The sequence below is a fragment of the Ambystoma mexicanum genome, chromosome 10 (assembly GCF_040938575.1).
Source record: "Ambystoma mexicanum isolate Mex_15411 chromosome 10, UKY_AmexF1_1, whole genome shotgun sequence".
In the NCBI taxonomy this organism is placed as follows: Eukaryota; Metazoa; Chordata; class Amphibia; order Caudata; family Ambystomatidae; genus Ambystoma; species Ambystoma mexicanum.
Window position 1 is genome coordinate 928909016 of NC_090932.1, and position 24167 is coordinate 928933182.

The following is a 24167-nucleotide window of genomic DNA, read 5'->3' on the forward strand; positions in this document are numbered from 1 at the left end:
CAAATCAAAAGATAGCAATATAATTCAAATTTATAAGAAAGGAGTAGGAGCCTCCCATGTAATTATGGATTATTGGCTTTGCGAGACATCCTATCGAAAACATTTTGCGGGAGTTCTGTTGGAATAGTTAACAACTTGGTGCAATGAATTCAACATAATACTGTACAATCAGACTGGGTTTCATAAAGGTTCCAGCACCCTCCATCATTTGATTACTCTGGTTTTGCTGGTTGAATACTCATGGACTAACAAACAATTTCCCATTTATGTAGCATTCATAGACTTCAGCAATGTTTTTGATACTATGGAATAAACTAGCTGCACGCAATAAACCAAATGGTCTTTTATCCATGACAGTACACCTGCATACTGATACCAGGGTTGGAGTTAGACTGGAGGGTCAGGGTAGGATTACCCAATGGATATGTACCCGTAAAGGAGTGAAACAAGGGTGTATTACAAACTGCTTTAATTTGTATCTGGCAAACTTGCAAGAGGCTTAGATTCTCCCAGAAACTAACTATCAAGTTTGGTGGCATCTCCATGTCCTTGCTAGGATACGCTGATGATTTGTTAATACCTGATTATACCCCTTGTCTGCAAGCTAAAGTGAATGCACTGTGGAAGTATGCCATATGAAATCAGCGTAAATAAATACTGACAAGTCCAAAATTACGGCATTTATCCCCCCCCTAGAATTAAGACTAAGAGCTAGAACAAGTTAGTTCATATACATATTCAGGGGTCAAAGTGGACAACAAGCTGTCACAGGCAATTCACTGGGAGTAGGTTTGTGGGAGAAATAATAAATCGCACAGCTAACCGGGGCTTTGAACAAATTCACCGGTAAGAACGCCGGATACAAACTGCAAACATTACTCCTCATCTACAGGGCTAAAATATTGCCTTGTATGATAGACAGAGTTGAGATATGGGGGTGGAAGTTTATTAATGCTCTGAACATATTGGAAGGAAATACTCTGAAAAAGATCTTGAGGCTTTCAAGATCCTTGCCTACAGATTATGTTCGTTTGGAATGCAATGCAACTAGTATCAAGACCATCCTGGTGAAAAACGGATTGTTGTTATATTGCAAATTCCATAGATTGGATCATGGAACTATTATTTATAGATTAGCCCAAACTTGCATGAATATGGCAGATAGAATGAGAAACTACTGCCTGGGTAGTATTGGTCAAATTGTCATGCCTTGGGAAGTCATATTGGGGATTGAAAATATGAAAATGCCATTTCCAGGCTATACTACTATGGTAAAGAAGATCACAGTTGCATAGGGTTATGAAAGGGCCATTGGTGCTCTGGCGACCAAGGAAAACTGTTGCCTGTATTTCGATTATAGAAGCATGAAAAGGGGTAACTCTGAATATTTATGTACTTATCCTCCTAGCTACACTGCAAGACACTATATGCTTATTAAACTTAATTGGGTCATTACGTTGGACATTTAAGGAGCCTGCAAGGCCATTCCCGCAATAGGAGATATGTAGATTATGTGGCGAATTAGTTTTTGAAACTACTAGGAATTTTATGTCAAAAGTGCTAGTGTGAATCCTCATCGTTTTCTGTTACAGTATAGGAATGATTCAGACCGGTTTAAGTCACATGAGTTGTGGAAGCTATTCATGGCTGTTAATGATTGTAATTTGATATTATATGTTAAACTTTGTGATTATGTTCTTGAGATTTTAAGAGATCTTACTTTGTAAGTTAGGGACCTTAGGCTTTGAAGTGAGGGCTCAGTAATTCCATAATCCGGAACTTCCATTGTAATGAATACACTGAGTCACAGACATCCCAATCTGAACTGGAACTGAACTTGCAGTACCAAAGTAAAATGTCGGTAGGCAAAACAGGTTTCCTCTCAAATATACACTTCAGGGAACATGCTTGTATCAGTTCCTGGCACAACACTTTGAAGACCAGATTTGATAGCAGGCTGTATGCTTTAATAGTGTATCCCACTTCATGCATTCTAGTGGGCAGTAAAAAGGTTTTCAAAATCATTACTCAACATAGTCTTTCTAATCTCTGCTACTTTTAGTACATTGCAAGCTAGAATTTAACCAAGATTACAAGTCAGTCAGTGCAGCCTTCAAGTGATTTTGTGAGTGCCGCTTCTTTCAATTACAGCATGCAACTCAAAATATGAAACCACCCCAAAGGTGTGGTAAGGAGAGACTGTCTAATTTGCAGGGGCGAGTGAGCACTCATTACTTCCTGTGTGCAGAGTATAAGGGCAATGAGGTACCCTTGTTGACACCTGAAAATTATACCGCTTTCTAGCAAATTATTTATGAAACTATGCTTATGTGAGAACTGCACTTTTCAGTCAAGTTTCCGTTTGGACCAGCTGTTTACATTCACTGTGGTAAAAGGGTGCTTCACTCGCACCTGAACATATGCTTGAAAGTCATGGCTCTTGGGCAGAGCATTATAAATGAGTAATACTAGTAATAATGCAAACGCCCCTCAGTTTTTCAAATTCACACAAAAATCTTCAATCCGTAAATGATAACTACAACACCAACGTCCTAATTGATGTCGCACCCACTCTACTAAAGAGAGGGTTAAACAAATACATGATGCTCTACTAGGGGCCAACTCTACATAGTCAAGCTACAGTGCAGGTTCAGCTTACCTTTATCCAGTTTGCTGTATATGTGTTTCGGAAGATCTGGTGAAGACTCTACATTGGGTGGATAAACATATAATGCTCTACTGTGGGGTCCGCCCGCATCCCTAAGGTCGACTGCTTCTTTACAAACATTAAGAACATTTCGTCGGAACTCCTGGACCTCTGGATCTTTTACCATATCAAATTCACACACCGGCATCCCAATTGCAAACCCTACAGATAATAAAGGAAAAAACAAAAATTAAATACATGTGCCCAAAACAAACCCCAATTAAACATAGCATATACAGAGATTCAATAATCAAGCACAGAAGTTCAAAGGCTAGAGGATCAAAGCAAATTTGTATTACATTTTTTCCTGATTCACTAAAGAACTTTATTTTGTGACTGAAATGTACATGTTGAACGAAAGATTTTTGTGTGAACTCGTTTGTGTGTGCCAATTCATTGACAAAACCTTGTAGGAGTAAAGAATTGTCATTTGCATCCATCGAGATTTGATTTAGGCTCTTTGTAGGAGATTCCTGTATTTAATACTGCCTTACTTTGCTGCTTACATGTAGCTACTAAGAACTGCATTTCCCTTGTGACCTAGCGGCTACTTACGTTTATGTTATGTTTATGTTTATTGAGTTTATACAGCGCTTTACACCAAAGTGCTTTACAGAATAACAGATACAGTAATGAATGAAGCATAATTTACAAACGTGAAACAAATCAGTGGAACAGTATCTAGAACAATTTACTCAGAGGGGGGAGGGGGAAGAGCCCCAGCCGACCTCCTACGCACTATGGTGGTTGCAGTGTCCAATATGAGGTCAACTGGAGGAGGGGGAGTGAAGGGGGGCAGGGGTATGAGGGGGAAGAGAGGTAGGGAAGGAGAGTCAGGTGACCTACGCACTATGGTAGATACAGCATCCAATATGAGGTCAACTGGAGGAGGGTGGAGGGGAAGGGGGAGGAGTGGGGGTGGGAGGGGGTATAGAGGCAGGGGAGGAGAATCAGGGGGGGAGTGGAGAAGGGCTTTCAGGGAGGAGCGAAAAGATGGGTAGGTGGGGGTGGAGCAGAAAGAGAGGGGTAGGGAGTTCCAGTGAAGGGGGGCCAGGAGTTGGAAGGAGCGGAAGCGTGAGGAGGCACAAGGGACTGGGGGTACAGTAAGAAGGTAGAGATCGGGAAGCAGAGTAAAATGAGAGGAGGGAGAACAGATGGGGGGGGTGAAGTCATGGAGAAATTTGTAGACAAGGCAGAGGAATTGAAATTTCAATTGTGAGAGGAAGGGGAGCCAGCCGAGTTGTGAGAGAGGTAGAAATGGAGTCTCGAGGGCTGAGAAGACAGTGCGTATAGAGGAGTGGTAGATGGATTTTAGGGGAGTCAGGTGAGAGACAGAAGAGCTGAGCAGTAGAAGAGACGGGAGAAAATAAGGGAGGAGATTAGGGGTTTAGAAACGTGAAAGGTGAGGGAGGAGTGGATCTTGCGGATGTTGAAGAGGTGGTGCCGAAATGCATGAGTGGTTAGAGATGTGGTTGGAGAAGGAGAGAGAGGAGTCAATATGGAGGCCAAGATTGCGGGCATGGGTCGAGATGGGGAGATTGGAAGGGGGAAAGTGGATGAAGGGAGGAGGGGAAGGTGAGAGAGTGTTAGGAGGGAAGAAAAGCACTTCAGTCTTATCAGTGTTGAGGGAAAGCAAGTGGGATGACATCCAATTTTTTTATGGCCATAAGGCAGGAAGAGAGAGTGTGGTGGAGGTCAGAGATGAAGGAAGAGAAGGAGAGAAAGAGTTGGGTGTCATCCGCATAGAAGTGGTGGGAGATAGCGAAAGAAGAGCTGACTGGGGCGAGGAGGGAGGTGTAGAGAGAGAAAGGGAAATGTCCGAGTAGGGAGCCCTGGGGAACATCATAGTTCAGGGGGAAGTTGGAGATGGTGCGGCCGCCCCAGGAGACAGTGAAGGATCGGTTGGAGAGGTAAGAGGAGAGCCAGGAGATGACAGAGCCTTTGAGGCCGAAGGAGGACAGAGAGCTAAGTAGTAAGGGGTAATCTACAGTGTCAAAGGCTGCTGAGAGGTCAAGGAGGATGAGAATTGAGGATTGCTTAGCGTAACGAGTGGTGAGGAGAGAATTGAGTATGTGAGAGCAGTCTCAGTGGAGTGTTTAGGGCGGAAACCAGACAGAGTTGGGGAGGAGGGAGTGAGAGGAGACGAAAGCTGAAGAGTTGAGATTAGGCTAGGCGCTCGACGAGCTTTGAGATGAAGGGGAAAAGGGAGATTGGTCTGAGGTTGGAGGCAAGAAGAGGGCTAGCAGAGGGTTTCTTCAGGATAGGAATGATGGTGGCGTGTTTGAAGGCTGAAGGAAAGGTAGCAGAGGAGAGACAGATGTTAAAGAAGGTGGTTGGGTAGGGGATGAGGAGAGGGAGACTTTGGAGATGAGGGTGGTGTGGATGGGATCAGAGGGGGCAGCGGTAGGGTGAGTTTTGGACAGGAGACGGAAGACACAGTCTGGGGTGATAGGAGAGAAGGTGGACAGGTTAGCAGTGGTGGAGGAGGTAGGACGAGGGGAGAAGGGAGGAGAGGATGTTTTGGCAGAGAGAATTTTGGATGAGAAGAAGTTAGCAAAGTCAGAGGGAGAGAGGGGGGTGTTCGTGGAAGGATCAGAAGTAGGAGGGGAAAGAAGGCGAGAGGGTCTGGAAGATATGACGGGGAGGAGGTTAAAATAGTAGGAGCGCTTGGCAGATGTGAGGCAAGAGTCAGAGAGAGTGATATGAGAAGTAAGAGGATTGGTTGGTCAAAGGGGATTTGAGACAGCGCTGTTCGAGGCAACGGATGAAGCGACGCATGGTCAGAAGGTGAGAGGAGAGCCAGGGCTGAGAACATTGGTGAGAAGGAAGTAAGAGGATAGAGTTGGTCAAGACTGGAGGATAGAGAGGAGGACAGTGAGGAGAGGGCGTCATCGGCCAAGAGGGATGAGAAGTCGGGGAGAGGGGGAAGGGAGGAAGAACAGGAGTCAAGGAAGAGAGAAGGGTTGAAGTTGCGGAGATCACGACGAGAGAAGGAGGGAGAGGAGCAGGACAATGAAGAGGGGGAGGAGCAAGGGAGAAGGAGAGTAAGGCGTGGTCAGAGAGATAGTTAGGAAGAGATGATACGGGGGAGGAAGAGTAAGATGAGAGAAAGATGAGATCGAGAGTGGAGCCAGAGGAGTGGGTGGGTGGGCTTGGCAGGGGAGAGAGGCGGTAGGAGTTAAGGAGAGAAGAGGGGAAGAATGAGAGGAGGTTGAGAGGGGGAGGTTAACATTGCCGAGGATAGAGAGAGGAGTAGGGGAGGGAGAAATGAGAGCGAGAAGATGGTCCAGGTCTTCATAGAAGGAAAAGAGGGAGCCGGGAGGTCTGTAAATGATTAAGAAGGATATTGCATGAGGGAAGGTGAAGGATTTGAAGAGAAATTCAAAGGAGGGGAAGGTAGGGAGAGATAAGAAAGGGGATGAGGAAAGACATTTAGGGTGGAAAATGAGACCAGCGCCGCCTCCGCGACCTGAGGGATGTGGGAGTGAAAGGAGGAAGAGGGGGTGGAGAGAGATGCAGGAACGGTGGAATTGAAGGGGGGGTCCAAGTCTTGGTGATGCAAAGGAAGTGAAGGTTGAGTCGGAAGAACAGATCAAGGGCTGCAGTGGCTTTGCTGCAGATGGAACGGGCAATGTTGATGATGCTGGAGGAATTGGCAATGGGGAGGTGGATAAGATTAGAGCGAGAAGGTATTGTGCGAGGGGGAAGGGAAGGGCAGGGGGATTCTTGAGAGTGGAGCAGGCTCAGGAAGGCAGGGGTCTGCTGGGAGCAGGGCGCAGCAGCACTCTAGCGAACAGGAGTAGCAGGCCAGGGAGAGCGGGCAGAGGAAGGCTGTTGAAGAAGAGTGGAGCAGACAGGTAGGTTGTCACTGTGGTGGGGGGAGTGAGGTAGGTGATTAACAAGGAGAGGAAGCCAAATGAACCAGGAGGGAGCAAATAATAATGGGGTGGCGTGCCCTGGGGGAGCTGGCAGGTGCAGAGCGTAGAAAATGATCAGCTGCAAGACCAAGTGTAGACATGAAGGGTGTAGGGGTAGTTTGAAGGTTGGTTAGAGCTGGAGGAAGTAGGCGATTAGAGACTGATCAGGACCGGGTGATCTTGAATAGAAACCCAGGCATGGAGAAAGGGCAGTCAGTAACCGACGAGCTACAGTGGTGGAGAACTAGATGGAGGGAATGATAGGGAGCGCCTAGAGGCGGAGTGCAGGTGGGATCAGCAAAGGCACTAGCGAGGCTGGTTAGGAGGAACAGAGGGAAATGGCAAAGGCACTACGCAAAAGGCACTAGCGAGGCTGGTGAGGAGGAGCTGAGGGAAGCGGTAGACAGGGGAGCACTCTAGGAAGCACTGGAAAAAGAGCGGGTGGCGGCACAGGCCAGACAGGAATGAGTTCCAGCATCGCAAGTTATTAGCATCCCAAGTGGCGCATCAGCACCCGCACATACGCAAAGGCCTGTTTAGGCCGGTTTCCGCCGGTTCTCGTCCAGGCTCGGACGCGTTTTGCTTTCCAGCCATCGCACAGGTGAGTTCCTACAAGTGGCACTTTGGAGATCCATTTGATCACATATTTGACAGCCGTCTGGTAGTCTTCTTTTTTTCCTTTACTGCTTACTGTTTCCAGACTAAGCCTGCCACTTAACAGACTCAATGGCAGAATTAGGTGGCAGCGAAGCAGAGAATGCAAACCAGATAGCACTCCAACTGTCAATGGCATCCTGTAATTCAAACAGGAGTGCTACCTGATCACCATATGGCAGTTAGTCAGGTCAAGGGATGCCCAATTCCCCCCATTAACTCCAGTTGTACACATCCTCTAAAATGTTTACTGCTTAATACAAGATCACTTGTTAAGCATGCGTTAGAGGTGGTGGAATATTTAATGGATGAGAATATCAACATTTGTGCCCTAACCCAGACCTGGCTGCATGCAGCAGCAGCAGGCCCTTCGCTACTACTGGCTGTCCCAGAGGGATTTAATATCCTTAGGAAGAACCGACCAGGTGGTGCTTATTTTTCGGAACTTATCAGACAGGCGAATCTGGTGAAAATACCCAATTGTGAAACCTTATTACTCAAAATTGAATTGAACCCCAATACCACACTCAATTTCCACATCCTATATTGCCTGAACCCCTCACCCCCCCCCCTACATGCCTGACTTTGTAATCAACCTAAGTGAATGGATCTCTGCTACTCTTAAACCTAAATCGAAAGTGGTTCTGGTTGGAGATTTCAACTTGGGCTTTCACGATCCAACAGATTCCTTGGCGAAAGCAATAATGAGTGCACTGCAAAATCTGGATTTTACGCAAGATATTGTGCAACCAACCCACTCTGGTGGCTGAACTCTAAACTGGGTAGTGGCGCACAGAATTGGACTTGACAAGATAGAAGTTAAGCCCTGCCCCATGTCAGATCATGAGTTCATAACATTTGAAATACCTTTATCCACTGCCAGAAAGAAAGTTAAACATTTACAGAGGACGGTCCTCTGCCGTAACCTACGTAAACTCTCCCCAGAGGCATTAGCCCCTTTATTTTCTCCCCATCTTAACAACCTTGCGCAGTATAATTCAGCAGCTGACCTGTCAGCAGCATACAATAAGATGATGACCAAAGCTGTAGAGAGCCTAGCTCCTTTGAAGTTAAGATCGGAAAAAGTTACTCCATCCAAAAGCTGGTACTCAAAGATACAACCTTTTAAACTTAAGAAAAGTAAGGCCTTGCAGAAATGACAAGTCTAGCTATAGCCGCGCAGCTACAGAGCACAAAGAGGCCATATATGTGCTGCAAAAAAGTGCTCCTACGAACAGAGGATTAAGGAGGCCACTTCAGACACAAAGCAGCCATTTAAGATCCTTAAAGAAGTCAAAGACCCCTGTTCCAGTAATGTCACAGTCGTGAAGGATTCAGACTGGTGTACCCAAATCGAAAAAGCCATGTCCAATAAGATCTCCGTAATTAAAGAGGATATTAAATCCAGGCTTTCCCATTTGAATCCTTCACCTCTGCCTGTGGGGGTTCGACACTTGCCAGCCCGCCAACTCGGTTTACTTTTGCAGAGGTGGCAGAAAAGGAGGTTTTGGGCCATTAATCAAGTTAAAACCCACCAGCTGTCAGATTGATATGTGTCCTGCCTAAACAGTCAAGGCCTGTGCCCAGTTGCTTGCCCCGCTGATCACGAAATGTGCTAATACATCATTTAGTGACATGTCCCTACCTATTGATGTCAACCAAGCAGTGATCACCCCTCTTTTGAAGAAGCCTTCTTTGGATCCATGTTTGGCGGGCATTTGTCGCCCGATTACCAACTCTCCCTTCCTTCTGAAGGTGTTGGACAAAATAGCGCACAGACACATTCAGGCGTTTGTTTTTGGCCTAATATGCTATGATCACAATCAGGATTTCAGAGTGTGCATAGCACGCAATCGACCCTGTTGGACCTTAAGACTAACATCTTACAATCTATAGACACTGGTAAATCATCATTGCTGTTGCTCTTAGACCCGACAGCCGCTTTTGACTTGGTAGATCATTCCATCTTAGCCAGCAGACTGCTGGAGAGAGCTTCCTTTTCTAAGGAAGTGGTCAGCTGGGTCTTCTCGTTTCTATCAGACCGAACGATGCCGGTCCACCCCTTCAAATTCCCACTTCCTGAGCTACAATCACGGTCCATCTGTACTTCACCACCTGGAGGAGCATGAGGACATCTGCTCCCTCTCTCCATCCTGCCTGCCTGAGCTCACGGCTGAGTCCTGGCCACAACACCATGCACGGAGGTAGTAAGTCCTGTCGTCAGACGAATTCATGCAACATCTTTTTTCGTTTAAAAAAAATAAAATACAAAATAGGGCGAAAAGTAACATAAAAATTTTAACCTGTGGAAAGAAAAGAAAAAAGAAAGCAATCTCTGCAAACACTGCGCGATCCGTGGCAATGCCGTGCAATGCTTCCTTTTGCCTTCTGAAGTGTGGCTTGGAGGCTGGTAAACTGAGAAATCCTTTTTGCTTCTTTTCCTTGCCGACTTGTGGCATTTCCAAGACGGCCACCACATTTTCCGGACCCTTAAAGCTGCCCAAATCCATGGTTCCTGCCTCCCGGCTTGCCCATTGGCCGCCAGGGAAGCTAAACTGGCCTATGGTGGATCAGCAGGCTTTAGCGGCCCGCCACTCAAAGGCACACTTTTTAAGGCCCTGTATGTCCCCATCAGTGCTGGTATGTGCCTGAGCCCTACTTCCTGGCTCATCAATCCACATGCCGCTGTTCATCATTTTACATACAGAACGCTCTGGCGGCATGTTTCTTCCCGACCCGTACATTCAGTTGACAGCAGTGGCCACCCTAGCACCCTAACACTCCCTCCTCAGATACCCATCAAGTCGTCAACCTTGAACTGGCCCTATGCTTTACGGTAACTTTGTCTCACTGCTGATACCTATAGTGCTTCTCACCACCTTCCACCGTAGTGCCTTGCTGCAACCCTGTTGCATATCTAAGTATGTGCGTCCTGGAATTTTTGCTCTGCCTATTTGCTACCGTGAAATGCCCATCTCACGCATCCACTACCTACTACCCTATGTGCTGCCCTAACATGCCCCTCATATGCTCTCTGTGCCTCCTACACCTCCATATTTCCCACTTGGTCACATCAAGAAGACCTGCCGACATCAGCTCCAATATCAGCCCATCAACATTACCCTGACTCCTCCGCAACCTCACATCCCATCTCTTCACGCCATCCACTGACTGGTTTGGCTGCTCTGGTCAGATGAGAGCATAATATATGCAACAGCAGCTGCTGCCAGGGCAATCAAGCTTACAACCCCTTGGCTCAATGGCTGAATGCCATCTCATCCAAATCTCATCTCCTTCAACTCCACATACTCAAAAGCAGTCTCTCCACCATCACCACTTGAACAACCACCTATTTCCTCAAGCTTAACCCTTCCAAAACAGAATACCTCATCTGCCCCCAAACACAAATGTGAACTTACCCCTAGATCAAAAAACTCGCCATGGGCAACCCACACTATACCTTCCCACACCAGTCAACCCCTTGGCTTCAGCACCAACCCCCACTTTTTCTTCACACACCACATTGCTGCAATCACCAAAAAATGCAATCTACAAATACACCACCTACGCAAGATCAGATACATCCAACCTCCTGCAGAGTTGGCAGTCCAAGCACTTGTTCTCTCCAAGCAGAAATACAGCAATGCTCTCCTCATTGAACTCCCCCAGCAGCATCCTTGCCCCCTGCAAACCAAACAAAAACGCAGCAGCCACACTCAACCTCCACTATGCAAACATCACCCCACTTCTCGCCCAGCTCCACCTACTGCAAATAATTCCTTTTAAATTAATCTGCATTGTTTTCAAAACCATGCACCACAAAACCCCATCTTACCTTCACAACAAACTCAAACCCATCACTGACACAAACACCACGCAAGGAAGCCAGCATCCCCTACACATTCCACTCTGCCAACTAACATGCACACAAAACAAGCATTTACCCACTGGCCACGCCGAGCATGGAACACCCTACATCTTCACACTGCACTGTAGCTTACATAACCACTTTTAGAAAGAGCCGCAATGCATACCTGGTTTACCCCACGTAGCCACACACCTCACCTCCCATTCTACCACCTATTTATACTAATCTTTCTATCATATCCTGAAAATATTTTGTAACTGCTGTTTCACCTCCCACATTTTCAACCTTTCTCTTTAAGGCCCTTGGAGTAGGGCCTGCGCTGAACAAAAATTCCCCAAAATATAAATGATCCTTCTCAGTGGGAAGGGGTGAGAACAAAGGATTCAATTAATCCACCAATGAAATTCATCATATATTGTCTTCCCAATGCAGACCACCGCTGCAAACACATGACCTGCAAAAATAAAATACTCTTGTTGTGGTTGCAAAGCATGCGCATGAAAAAAGAATCTTGATGCTTTACCCCACCTTGCTAAAGAGATTCATGGAGGTTTTTAAAACACATGCTCTGCTGTAGCAAAGAAATACTAGATCACTGAAATTAATCAGTTGCAGAAGTTAGATGATCATTTTGTGGTAGAAACCTGAATTAAAGAACATCAGATGCAAAGGGTTTTATACCCAAATCATCATTTAAACCTCCTTTATCAGATATGCATAGTGAAAAAGGTAGTACTAGCAGGAGTTGACAGTATATTAATGTCAAAATGCAAGGGGTGGTAAACCCAATCGACCTTTAGACAAATTCAAGGCCTTTGAGCAGCTTCAGAAGGATAAGAATATCATAGCTTAATCGACACGCTGACCCTCACACAGCACACCATCTAGTCTAGCGATCCCCTTTTACATTAGTCACACCATTCAAGCAAACTCATTGAAAACCCAGAAAACAAGCCTTCAGATCATTTAAGAACTTCCCAAGGGAGACTCATGGACGAGCTCACCAAACTGCACCTCACATGAGCTAATCTACCTTTTACGAACAAGGACTGCGACTTACTTCTCCAAGCACTCTTCAAAACCATCAAGCACTGCATCAACCCTCTGCCCTACCCACATGCACAACATCATCAAAAAATCCAGTCATCAACTCTCTTCATCAACAAGAGCAGCATTATCCACCAACGCAGACACTAATGCCATAACTACACGTCCATCTCGCAAAACCACATCTACCTGTACACTTTCAAGCCACACACTATGGAAGATCGCACTACCGCCCTAGCATCTCTCAAGGCCACATTGTATGCGGACGACATCCTTCCCTGCATCAGTACCCTTCTGATTGAACCTGGCAAAAATCCTCAGCTCCCTAACTCAAAAGTACCTTTCCCCGGCCTTAAAGACTGGACAAATCTCCCATTTCAAGGAACCAACAGTGGACCATGATGACCTCAGCAACAAAGGCCAGATCACCCATCTTGGGTAAGATCCTTGAGAAAGCAGTGGTGTCATAACACCAACACATTGAAGCCAACAACCTCCTTCAGTCCTACCAATCTGGCGTCAGACCCAGATGCAGCCCGGAAACTGGTAACGTCAACAATGCTCTTAAAATCCCTGATTCGGCCACCCTTGCCTCATGGACGTCTCAGCAGCATTTGACACAGTAGACCACCAGACACTCAACCAACAATCTACATGGTCATGCAGAGATCAGGGAGATCATCTTCAGCTGGTTCAAATCCTACCTTGCTCATCATCACCCGTTCGCACAAATGGATTCCTACAGATCACCAACTCTACCCTGGACCTATGAAGTCTCCCCCGTGATCATCAATCTTGAAATGGAACTACTCGGAATCCTCCTTGCTCCGCACAACATCCACATCCATCAAAAATGCAGCGCTAGATATCCTTCATCAAAGACATACTCCGGCTCAATGCTTGCCTTGGATTGATCTAGCTGTGGATGCCCAGTTCCTACTGCTGCCCAACACAGAACACTCTGACATTCAGATCCAAAACTCTGCTATGAATCTTGAGGGCTTCCCACCACAACTGGCACCCTGCGCCATGTCCCTGGGGGTTTGACAGACTGGCACATCTCAAGGAAGACACAAAACGCTTGGGCCCAACTTTCTCCCCTGTGGAAAATCAAGGCTTTCATCGAAGAAAACAATTTCAGATCTGCAGTCCAAGCCTTGGTTCTCTCCCGCTTAGATAGTGGCAATGCCATTTTGTAATGCCTTCCGGAAACTACTCCGGCACCCCGGAGAGGTGTCCTCCACGCTGCAGCATTACTCAAAAGACTCTGCAGAGTCAAACACATCACCCCAAACCTCACTGAACTGCACTAGCTCCTGCTGCAAACCCGTATCATCATCAAATCCTGCTGCAGCATCTACAAGGCTATCATCCTGAAGTTCCCAAGCAACCTCAATGAGACACTCAGCATCTCCGGATGCCCATGATCCACTAGAAGTAAGGACATGTAGAGACTTTAACTCCACTGGTGCAGGAAGGAAAGAACCAGAGGACAGGACTTCTCTGTCTAACGCCCCATGACTCTGGAACCTCCTGCCCAACATTGGACTCGCCCCTCGCTTCTACAGTTCAGGAAGGAGCTACTCCTCTTCAAGGAATGGATCCTCGCTTGCACCCTGGTCCACACACACTACACTCCACTCCACTCCCTACCATACCAGAGATTGGGTGATCTGCTCCCCTCTGTTCCCTCTCCTGGTTGCTTGTAGATCCATTGCTGCCAATTTGGCTCCCCCCACCCAGGTTAGCTCCCCACTCTCTTAGGTCTCTGCTTCCTTTTCCCTATTCTTGTAAAATGCAAAGCACTCCGCTGCTTCCCAAAGCTTGATCTGCGCTCAATACATTCAATAATAATTGAAATAATTAGAAGGCGCTGATAGGGACTGATGAATATTGACTTGGAGTCAATGAAATATGACAATTAAGTCATGAGGTTGTGAAGAACTCCAGAGCACTGAAAAGGTAGAACCTGATCAATCAGATGCTAGGTTAAAAACCTTATGAAAATTGCTGTAAGAGTTTATAGCTCTGTAAATCTATATTAATTTTGGAAGATTCCAAACCCCGCTACAGAACATATCCTTAACACCGTCAGGGCCAAAGACTCACTTTCGAAGTCCATGGATTTTTGGGGCCGGCTCCCGCTTTCAATGGCAGGTAGGGCAGGCCTCCTCAAAATGGTAGCCCTCCCTCGCTTACTACATACCTTTACCAACGTTCCCTACAATATCCCTTCCTCTTTCTGCAGGGACCTGAATAAACTTTGTAGGGGCTTCCTTTGGGGGGGTGGCAGACACAGGGTAGCACTCGAGACCCTCCAGAGGCCATACGAGAAGGGCGGACTGAAGATCCCAAACTTCGAACTATACTTTCTCGCAGGTCAATTGAGACATGTTGTGCAGTGGATGGCGGACGAGGACACAATAGACACGCGCCTACTCCAGCCAGCCCTCCCCCAGCTACTTCTCAGGGACTTGCTCTGGACGGGGAGGGGCACCCCGTACAGTGCCCGATACGCCTCTGGGAAAGAGCCTGTAAGCTGGTGGGCCTTAAGGACCCGTACTCCCCGCAGATCCCCATCACAGCACTCATGTTTGGCCAACCATGGGGGCACCTTGAGACTCGTACGCTATGGGAGCCCTTTGGTGTGGCCACGCTGGGAGACTTGATTCAGGAACAGGAACTCATTGCCTTCCCCGACCTCTGCGACGCCACTGGTCTCCCCACTGGACAATTTCTACTGCATAGAGCGGTCACACGGGCCTTGGTTGGTAGGTGGCCTGAGGCTGCTGACCAAATAGAGGAAAATGTATGCATTGAAACGAACTTGAACGCTGCTGAAGGCGGCAATGAGACCTCACGTATCTACGAAGCCCTACTGCAGGGCTCCACCGAAGATGACCTAAAAAGCCGGAACAAATGGGAGGCCAAGTTAGGCTTGGTTTTCGAAGACTCTGTTTGGGGGGACATTACCTATCACCACAAAAAGATCTCCCGTAATGCCCGCTTACAGCTCGTCCAACTGTACATCATTAACAGAGCATACCTCACCCCAGAAGCTATATCTAGATTCACCGGAGCTGGCACCCAACTTTGCCCCAAATGCAGCGAACCCAGGGCCGGTGTGACACACATGTTTTGGGGCTGCCCGGTGCTAAGGGAGTTCTGGTCACGAGTGAAGGACAGAGTGGCCGGGGCAGACATTGACATTGAGGTGGATGACCCCTCAGCATGTATCCTGGGCAGGTTTAAGCGCAACAGGAAGAACAAACCACTAAACAAACTCAAAGACCTCATATACATCACAGCCAAAAGGCGCATAGCCATGAGCTGGAAAAGCCCCAGAGGCCCGCCTATACCCTTATGGTGGGGAGACCTCTTAAAATGGACCTCGGCTGACACGGCTGCATGGGAGATGGCGATTCAGGTGCAAAGAGTGGACTCTAGCGACGAGCTACAACGTTGGGTGGCCCTAACGGTTCCTTTGCTTCATCCTGAAACACCTGAAAAGGAGCCTGAGGGAGATGTAGACCTGAGCGTTTGTTAGAACTCTTGAGGAACTTGACCTTACCGTGGTCTTGGTGGGGGGAGGGAGGGTCCTTAAGGGGAATGGGGAGTTGGGTGTTCATTTCTTCCCATCATTTATGATATGCTTTTCAGTCACGACTGATGATGTTTGTTTTTTTGTGATATGGAAAATAATAAATATATTTCAAAAAAAATTTGGAAGATTCCATGTGATCTTAACGAGAACATTTTTTTTTTTTTAAAAAATGGATGAACCTAAAATACGATTTTTTTACATTTTGGGGGAGGCCCCCCCAACTTCCCTGTTTCCCTAGGTCTATAATCCCACCCTAACCCCCTCCCCACCTGTTTTAATCCCTTACCCCACGCCCATATATATTTTTAATAAAAAATTGTTTTTTTCAGTTATTTCTAATTTGTTAACATCACTGGATACCATTTTGGAATACCAGCAGTACTAAATACCTGGGGATCCCTATTGCTAAAAGGTATTACATCTATCCTAAATCTAAATCAATCTACCATCATTGATCAAATTAATTCATCTATCAATCATTGGTCCGCTTTATTCCTTTCTTGGTGGGTAGGTTAGATTCTATCAAAGTGATACTAGGAACCATTTTCCTAACTCTCCATGATACCAATATTATTTCCAGCTTCTTTCATTAAAAAAGAAAATATAGAATTTTTTTAAATAAAATTCTCTAGAAAAACAAAACCCACAGAATTGCTCTCAAACATAAAATCTTGTAAATCACCCGGTGGAGTGAAATTTCCTGTCTTTCCCAAATACCAGAAGTCTTTCCTTTACAAATTACCTTATGTCTGACCTCTGAACCTCATTACATTAATGCCCACACTTGGATCATAATTGAACCCAAACTCATTGCACCTTTGACATTCGCTCACTTCCTCAAAACCTTGAATTAAAAAGCCTGGGATTAAAAAGCTGCCTCTCCTACGTTCTTTCAAACAGGCATGGAATTGCTTAACATTAACCTCCTCTATTGCACAAGACGCCTCAGACGCCATTTGATGGTTCAACAAAGCTTTCCCTTTCAAACCCAAACAGAATATCTTACACAAATGGTGGGCAGGAGGCATCATGCTAGTCGCGCATGTATTCAAGAATAACCATCCCATACCTTACAGAGTTCCTGAAATCATTTCAATTTAGCTCAGTCTGATTTTAAAACCAAATGCTACTATCACTAAACTTATCTCCAAAGCAATGCCCCAATATAACCCCCCAAAAAAAAAAATAATTTTATATATATATATATATATATATATATATATATATATATATATATATATATATATATATATATATATATATATATATATATATATATATATATATATATATATATATATGGGATACATTACTCACCGTAATCGTATTTCTGATGCTTGTATCTGCTTAGATTCACATGCTGTGCATAGGCCGACATCTAGTGGAAGCTGCGGAGTATTACAGTTTGTTTTTCGAAATCGAAAAAGGGCGTCGACACAGGGCGTGCCAGTAATACTATCCCTAGTGTGACGTCCACTGTACCCATGATCCCTCACGCGTCTAGGATCCCCAGATTGTGTTTTTCCTGACATGAGGTAGCATGAGGAGTAGCGCGAGTACAGATAGTCCAAGCAGATAGACAGAAAGGTAAGACTACAAGCAACCATGCGCCTTCTCTCGGAGGGGAGGAAGGGTGGGTCGCATGTGAATCTAAGCAGATACAAGCATCAGAAATACGATTACGGTGAGTAATGTATCCCTTCTGAGGCTTGTGGAATCTGCTTAGATCACATGCTGTGCATAGATTAGCGAGCAGTACCAGAAGCAGGAGGTGGGATGTGAGAAGGGTCATGAGCAAACAGGTGTCTTAGAACCGCTTGTCCCACTTGTGTATCTGTCTTGGAATGAGTGTCAATGCAGTAATGCTGAGTAAAAGTGTGAATAGAGCTCCAAGTAGCTGCTTTGCAAATGGTGTCGAGGGGAACATTTGCAATGAAAGCCAGAGTGGCCCCAATGCCTCTAGTAGAGTGGGCCCTTGGTGTAAACGGCAGAGTCTTTTTAGAAAGAGAGTAACACAGCTGTATACAGTTGATAATCCACTTAGAGATAGCGCCCTTAGAGACGCGATCCCCCTCTCTGCCTGTAGCTACGGAGACAAACAGTTGATCTGTTTTCCTTAGCGGTCTGGTTTTATTTACATAGTATAAGACCGCCCTACGCACATCTAGGGTGTGTAGTTTCACCTCAGCCGAGCTTTGTGGGTTTTGGAAGAAAGCCGGAAGCTCGATGGACTGGTTTACATGGAACTTGGATATGAATTTTGGTGAGAACCTAGGGTGTGTGCGTAAAACCAGTTTGTCCTTGTGGATAGTAAAGAAAGGATCTTGCACTGACAGAGCCTGAATTTCACTGACCCTTCTTATGGAGGTAATGGCTACTAAGAAGGCCGTTTTATAAGTCAGGTGTTTGAGACTACTTTTATGCATGGGTTCGAAGGGGGGCCCCATGAGCTTAGCTAGCACCACGTTGAGGTCCCATCCTGGCGGTGGGTTCGAAATAGGAGGGTGAAGTCTCTTTACTCCTTCCATGAAGGCTTTAACCACTGGTACTTTCCACCACGAGACCTTGTTATGGGATGTGGTGTAAGCCGAGAGGGCTGCCAGGTGTACTTTGAGAGAGTTAAAAACCAACCCTGCATCCAGCAGGTGGAGCATGTATGTTACAACGTTGGAAGGAGTGCAATCAACCGGGTTGATTTGTTTATTCTGGCACCAGATAACGAATCTTTTCCACTTGTCAAAGTAACAGTGTCTTGTATTTGGTTTCCTGGACTCTTTTAGAATGTCCATACACCTCTGTGGTAATTTGAGATGTCCAAACTCTATGACTTCAGGAGCCATGCTGCTAGGTTCATAGAGTTGGGTTCCTGATGCAGTGTTTGACCTTGTTGCTGGGACAGAAGGTTGTACCAGGCTGGGAGTCTGATGGGCTCGCACACCGCCATCCTGCGTAGGTGTGGAAACCATGGTTGTCTCGCCCACATGGGAGCAACTAGGATGAGCGTCATTGATTCCTTGTTCATTTTGTACACCACCTTCCTGATGAGAGGAGTTGGTGGAAAAGCGTACGCAAACATCCCTGACCAGTTCATCCACAGGGCATTCCCCTGGGAGTCTGTTTGGGGGAACCTGGATGCAAATCCTGGGCATTGTTTGTTTTCGCTTGTGGCGAATAGGTCTATAGTGGGGAAACCCCACTGAGAGAAGAGATCTTCTACTACGTCTCTGTGAAGGACCCATTCGTGTTCTTCTGGGAGGGGGTCTCTGCTTAGAGCATCCGCTAGGGAATTGAGCTCCCCTGGAACATGTTGCGATGACAGGAAGATGTTCCGTCTGAGTGCCCATATCCATATTTTCTGGGCAAGCTTGGACAGATTTGGCGAACGAGTCCCTCCTTGCTTGTTCAGATAGAACATGGCTGTCGTGCTGTCCGTCCTGATCTGCACCGACAAGTTCAGTAGATGGGGCTCGAACGCCTGCAGCGCACGGAATACTGCCAGAAGCTCTAGCAGATTGATGTGGTTCTTGGCTACTGAGTGAGACCAGAGACCCTGAGCTGTGTGGTGGAGATGGTGAGCTCCCCACCCAGTCAGGCATGCATCTGTAGTAACCACTGCCTGTACTTCGGGATCGTAAAAGGGTTTCCCCTTTGCGATATTCTCTCTTGTCCACCAGTGTAGGCTCTGTACGAGTGTTGGCGAAACGACCACTAGATCGTCCCACTGACCACTTGCCTGAGACCACTGTTTCGCCAACCATTCCTGCATGGGACGCATGCGCAGACGCGCGTGGGGGACCAGGTAAATGCATGACGCCATCATGCCCAGTAACCGCATAGCTTTGCGTACTGTTATCTGTTGACCTGACTGATAATGCGGAATTTGCAGAAGTATATTCCGAATTCTTTCTTCCGAGGGGAAGGTCAATTCTCTCTGAGTATCTAGGATAGCTCCTAGAAACTGTTTTGAGGTGCTTGGCACCAGACTTGACTTCTTCTCGTTGATAGAGAAGCCTAATTCGTGGAGGAGGTCGATAGTCCTCTGAATGTTTGATCTGCAGATTCCTGGGGTTTCCCCCGTTATGAGCCAGTCGTCTAGATAAGGGTACACTGGGATTGCCTCCCTGCGTAGGTGTGCAGCTGCCACCGCCAGTACCTTGGTGAATACCCTTGGTGCTGAAGCTATCCCGAAGGGCAGTACCTTGAATTGGTAGTGGCGACTGTCCACCTTGAAGCGCAAGTATTTTCTGTGCGCCGGGAGCATAGAAATATGAAAATAGGCATCTTTCATATCTAAGGTTGCCATGTAATCCCCCTTTTTTAGGAGTGGGATTACCTCTTGTAGCGTGGTCATACGGAATTTTTGGGGCTTGACATACTTGTTGGCAGGCCGTAAGTCCAATACTGGGCGCATTGTTAAATCTTTCTTTGGCACAAGGAAGTAAGTTGAATAGATACCCTTGTTTACCTGGTGTCCTGGGACGAGTTCTATCGCGTCCTTTAGGAGCAGATTGTAGACTTCCTCGAGGAGGATCTTTTGATGTTCTAAAGAGTGGACTTTTTGTCTTGGAGGGTGGTTTCGGGGACGTTGCAGTAGTTCTATACAGTACCCCTTGGATACTGTCGACAGCACCCATCTGTCGGATGTTATCCCTTCCCATGCCTGGGTGAAGCTGGATATTCGTCCCCCTACTGGGGTTGCATGGGAAGGGACCCTGAAATGAGCGTCACTGCTTTGGTGGAGGCGTGCTGCCTCCTTTACTGGGGCTGCCTCTGCCTCTACCACGTCCTCTTCTACTAGCCCTACCATACCCCTGGGTAGACTGTTGTGAGTTGGTGTTCCACTGTGTACCCTGGGTGTGGGAATAGCTATTTCCTCTATTGGACTTTTGGCCGCGGGGGCGACGAAAATTGCCGTTCCCTCTTTGGTTAGGTGGTTTTGTAGTTAACTGGCCAAGGGATTTGAGGGTGTCGAATTCCTCCTTAGCGTTTTTTAGTGCGTCCTCGACTGCCTTTCCAAACAGGAGATCACTTTCCACTGGTTTGTCTAAGAGTGCAGCTTGTGTTTCTGCTCTGAATCCCGACTGCCTCAACCAAGCATGTCTTTTGATGACAGTCCCCTCTGCTATAATTCTACCCGCATTGTCTGCGGCGTCGAAAGTTGCTTTTAAAATGCAGCCTGAGACGTTTCTTCCCTCTGCACAAATGCGAGATAGCTGGCTCTTAAGGGGTTCGGGAGCGGAATCTATTAGTGCTGCCACTTCTTCCCACTGATGGCAGTTGTAGCTGGCCAACAGTGTGGTGGAATTCGCGATTCTGGTTTGGTAGGCTGCCGTGGAAGCTACTTTTCTACCAAAACCATAGAGTTTCTTACTTTCTTTGTCGGGGGGGCCTCCGAGGAAGATAATGGGGTTCCAGCTCTTTTGCGGGTGTTAGTTACGACTAGAGAGTCTGGCTTAAGTTGGCCTCTAATATATAGAGGGTCCGACTGGGCTGCTTTAAACAGCTTCTCTACTCTCGGGTTTACAGGTCTTGTCAAGTTTGGGTTGACAAGGGATGGTGCTATTCTGCGTTGAATAGATTTCAGGATGGGAATGGTCTGGGCTACTGTCTTCCTTTCCCCAATTAGTTCCTCCGCGAAGTCCCTCTCTTCTTGGACACCTTGTGTGTCTATGTGGAAGTGGTTAGCTGCCCGAGAGAGCAGTTCATTTAGGAGGGGCTGATTATCTATTGGGGAATCAGACACTGGGGCTTCCCTTTCGACTGGTGAGTCCATTCTGAAAATATCCGGGCTATTTTCTGGCTCATCCTCGTCTTCGTCCTCCCCGTAATAATCTGACACTGCGAGATCTTCTGGTGTTTCAAAATCCTGGCCCTCTATAAGGGAAGAGTGTCCTTGGCCTGTAGGGAAAAGGCAAGAATAGGGTTGGACCTCGAAGGGTTCTGAAGCATTTACTGGTGTCTCGACCCGGGGCCTTTTATTTGAAGGGATAGGGTCCCTTGAACCTGAGGGAGAAGATTCCTGAGGGTTTAAGGCTAGTAGTTGGTCAGGGTGTCTTTCGAAGAAATTTGCTAAGGAGGACATCCTTGACATTACTCTGTCAATGTCCTCGCATGACCAGAGTTTTGAGCTTGGGGTGACCCTGCTGGAACTCTCTATGGACTGTCCCTGAGAAGACTTGGACGGGGAAGTCAGTTCTATTGTTGTGGGGGATTGCAAGGGTTGTTTCCTTTGTTGCTTACCCCCTTCCCCGTGGGTGGAAGTGTGTTTACCCTTGCCCCTATCTTTCGACGCCTGGCGTCGAGGATCGGAGGTGGAATCCCTGTGTTTCGAACTAGGCTTCGAAACTGGGCCCTCCTCACTCCCAAGTGATGTACCCTTTCCCTGGGGTGCAGGCTGGGGATGGAAGCCGTGTTCGTCTCCGGACGAGTGATCTTCCGTGATGTTAATGGGCGAGGCACTATGTGCAAGTGTGGAGGCTTGCCTGACGTCGTGCGGCGACCTCGACCGGGACCGCCCAGAGGACGTCCTTTCGGACCGCTCCTTTTGTGCCTCTTTCCGAGGTTTCGACGACGTCGAATTTCGGGTGGGTTTTTTGTGTTTAGCGTGTGTATGTGTAACGCTCTTGTCGCCGGGGGACTTCCCCATAGTCGCCGGGACGGACGACCTTCCGAGGCCGGGGACGTGCGTTAGGCTGTCTTTCGACGCCTTGGTGCCCTCGCCGTCCGAAAGTCCGGCGTCGCTGCCGTCGCTGAAGGTACCCTCCGCCTCCATAGCTGCTAGCTTGGCGTGGTGGGCCCAACGCTTGGTGGAGCGGTCCTTAAGAGTTTTTGTCTTAAACCTGCTACAGGCCCTGCAACCCGCCTCGGGGTGGTCTCTGGGCAGGCAAAGGTTGCACGTAGCGTGCTTATCTACCCAAGGGTATTTTTTATTACACTTGGGGCAAAACTGAAAGGGCGTACCCTCCATACGCGCCTGTGGGCAGCGGGCAAGTGTGTGTAGGTAAGAAGGTGTTTCTAACCGAGTGTGGAAGTGTACCACCCCCCACTCTCCCTACTGTAGGGCCGAGGCCAGCGGCCCAGGCCCGAGCCGAGGCGGAAGCCTCAAGGCCCAATCCGTCGGGTCTCGACGTTGATCTCCTCCCCGGTTCGGCGTCGAGATGCTGGTCGACGTAGGGGTGAGAAAATGGGGCAAATTAGAATTATTTTAAAGTGTAAATATGGCAAAGCCAGGGAACTCCGATGAAGTGCTTCCGACCAGAATGGCGGAAAAAAACAATCTGGGGATCCTAGACGCGTGAGGGATCATGGGTACAGTGGACGTCACACTAGGGATAGTATTACTGGCACGCCCTGTGTCAACGCCCTTTTTCGATTTTGAAAAACAAACTAATACTCCGCAGCTTCCACTAGATGTCGGCCTATGCACAGCATGTGATCTAAGCAGATTCCACAAGCCTCAGAAATATATATATATATATATTGAATTAATATCATATTCTCATTCTACCAAAGCTTCCAAGTTTTACTCTATGCTGAATGTGTCCAATGATACCTTTATCAAACTTGTGGTGCTATCGGAAGCTTATAGGGATATATCAATTTCTCATGAATGGTGGTTGAAGATGTTTTACTACATCTGTTGCTGCTAATCTCACTCAATCCCACCATTTTATTTTACATAGAGCATATTTAACACCACACAGGATTGACAAAATGAATAATTCCAACAGCTACCCTTGTTGGTCCCGTCAGTCTCCCTCTGCTAATTTTGTTCACTCAATACACAATTGTAAATTTGCTTTTTCATTTTGGTCCCAAATCTGATAATGCCTGCAAACTAGGTTTTCCTTTCAGGAACCCCTTACACTGTGCAATGTTATGATTGGTGGTATTGTGAATTCTTATATATCCTAAAATTCGTCACATGAATTATTTAATTTTTTTGTATATAACGCCTTTCGCCTCATTGCATCCAACTGGAAAAATGCTTTGTGCGAGTGCTTTGGGAGTCCTGATCAGCTGGAGGGGTCTCATGAAGCCGCTTCTGTCCTCATCTGCTGAGTGATCTAATTCTGTGTGTGTAAACGCTTCCAAAGCGGATTCTGGAAATCTATTGGTATAATTTGTACTGTTACGAATATCAGAACGTCCTTGATATTTTGTTTCCACATTGTTTCAGCTCTGTTGTTGGCTCCACTCCCATATCCCAATGTGCAACATATCATCACGAGCATGCGCGCGCTTCGTGCAAGTGCTTTGGGAGGGCTGATCAGCTGTGCAGCTGGGCTGCGGGCCAGCTGATCTGCTCAGTTTTGTGCAATCCTTCTGCCACGGAGCTGAAATAGTGTTCGATTTGGTCTTGTTATGGTG

The 24167-nt window shown here is 47.0% G+C and overlaps 1 protein-coding gene across 1 annotated transcript in view; it reads right to left on the reverse strand.

Moving 5' to 3' along the window:
- Positions 1-24167, reverse strand: part of PIK3CA (phosphatidylinositol-4,5-bisphosphate 3-kinase catalytic subunit alpha) — a 1010697-nt gene that overhangs the window by 864663 nt on the left and 121867 nt on the right. The window contains exon 2 of the mRNA XM_069618695.1: positions 2660-2869. Coding sequence (XP_069474796.1) covers positions 2660-2869 — 210 coding nt within the window. The remainder of the gene's footprint in view (positions 1-2659; positions 2870-24167) is intronic.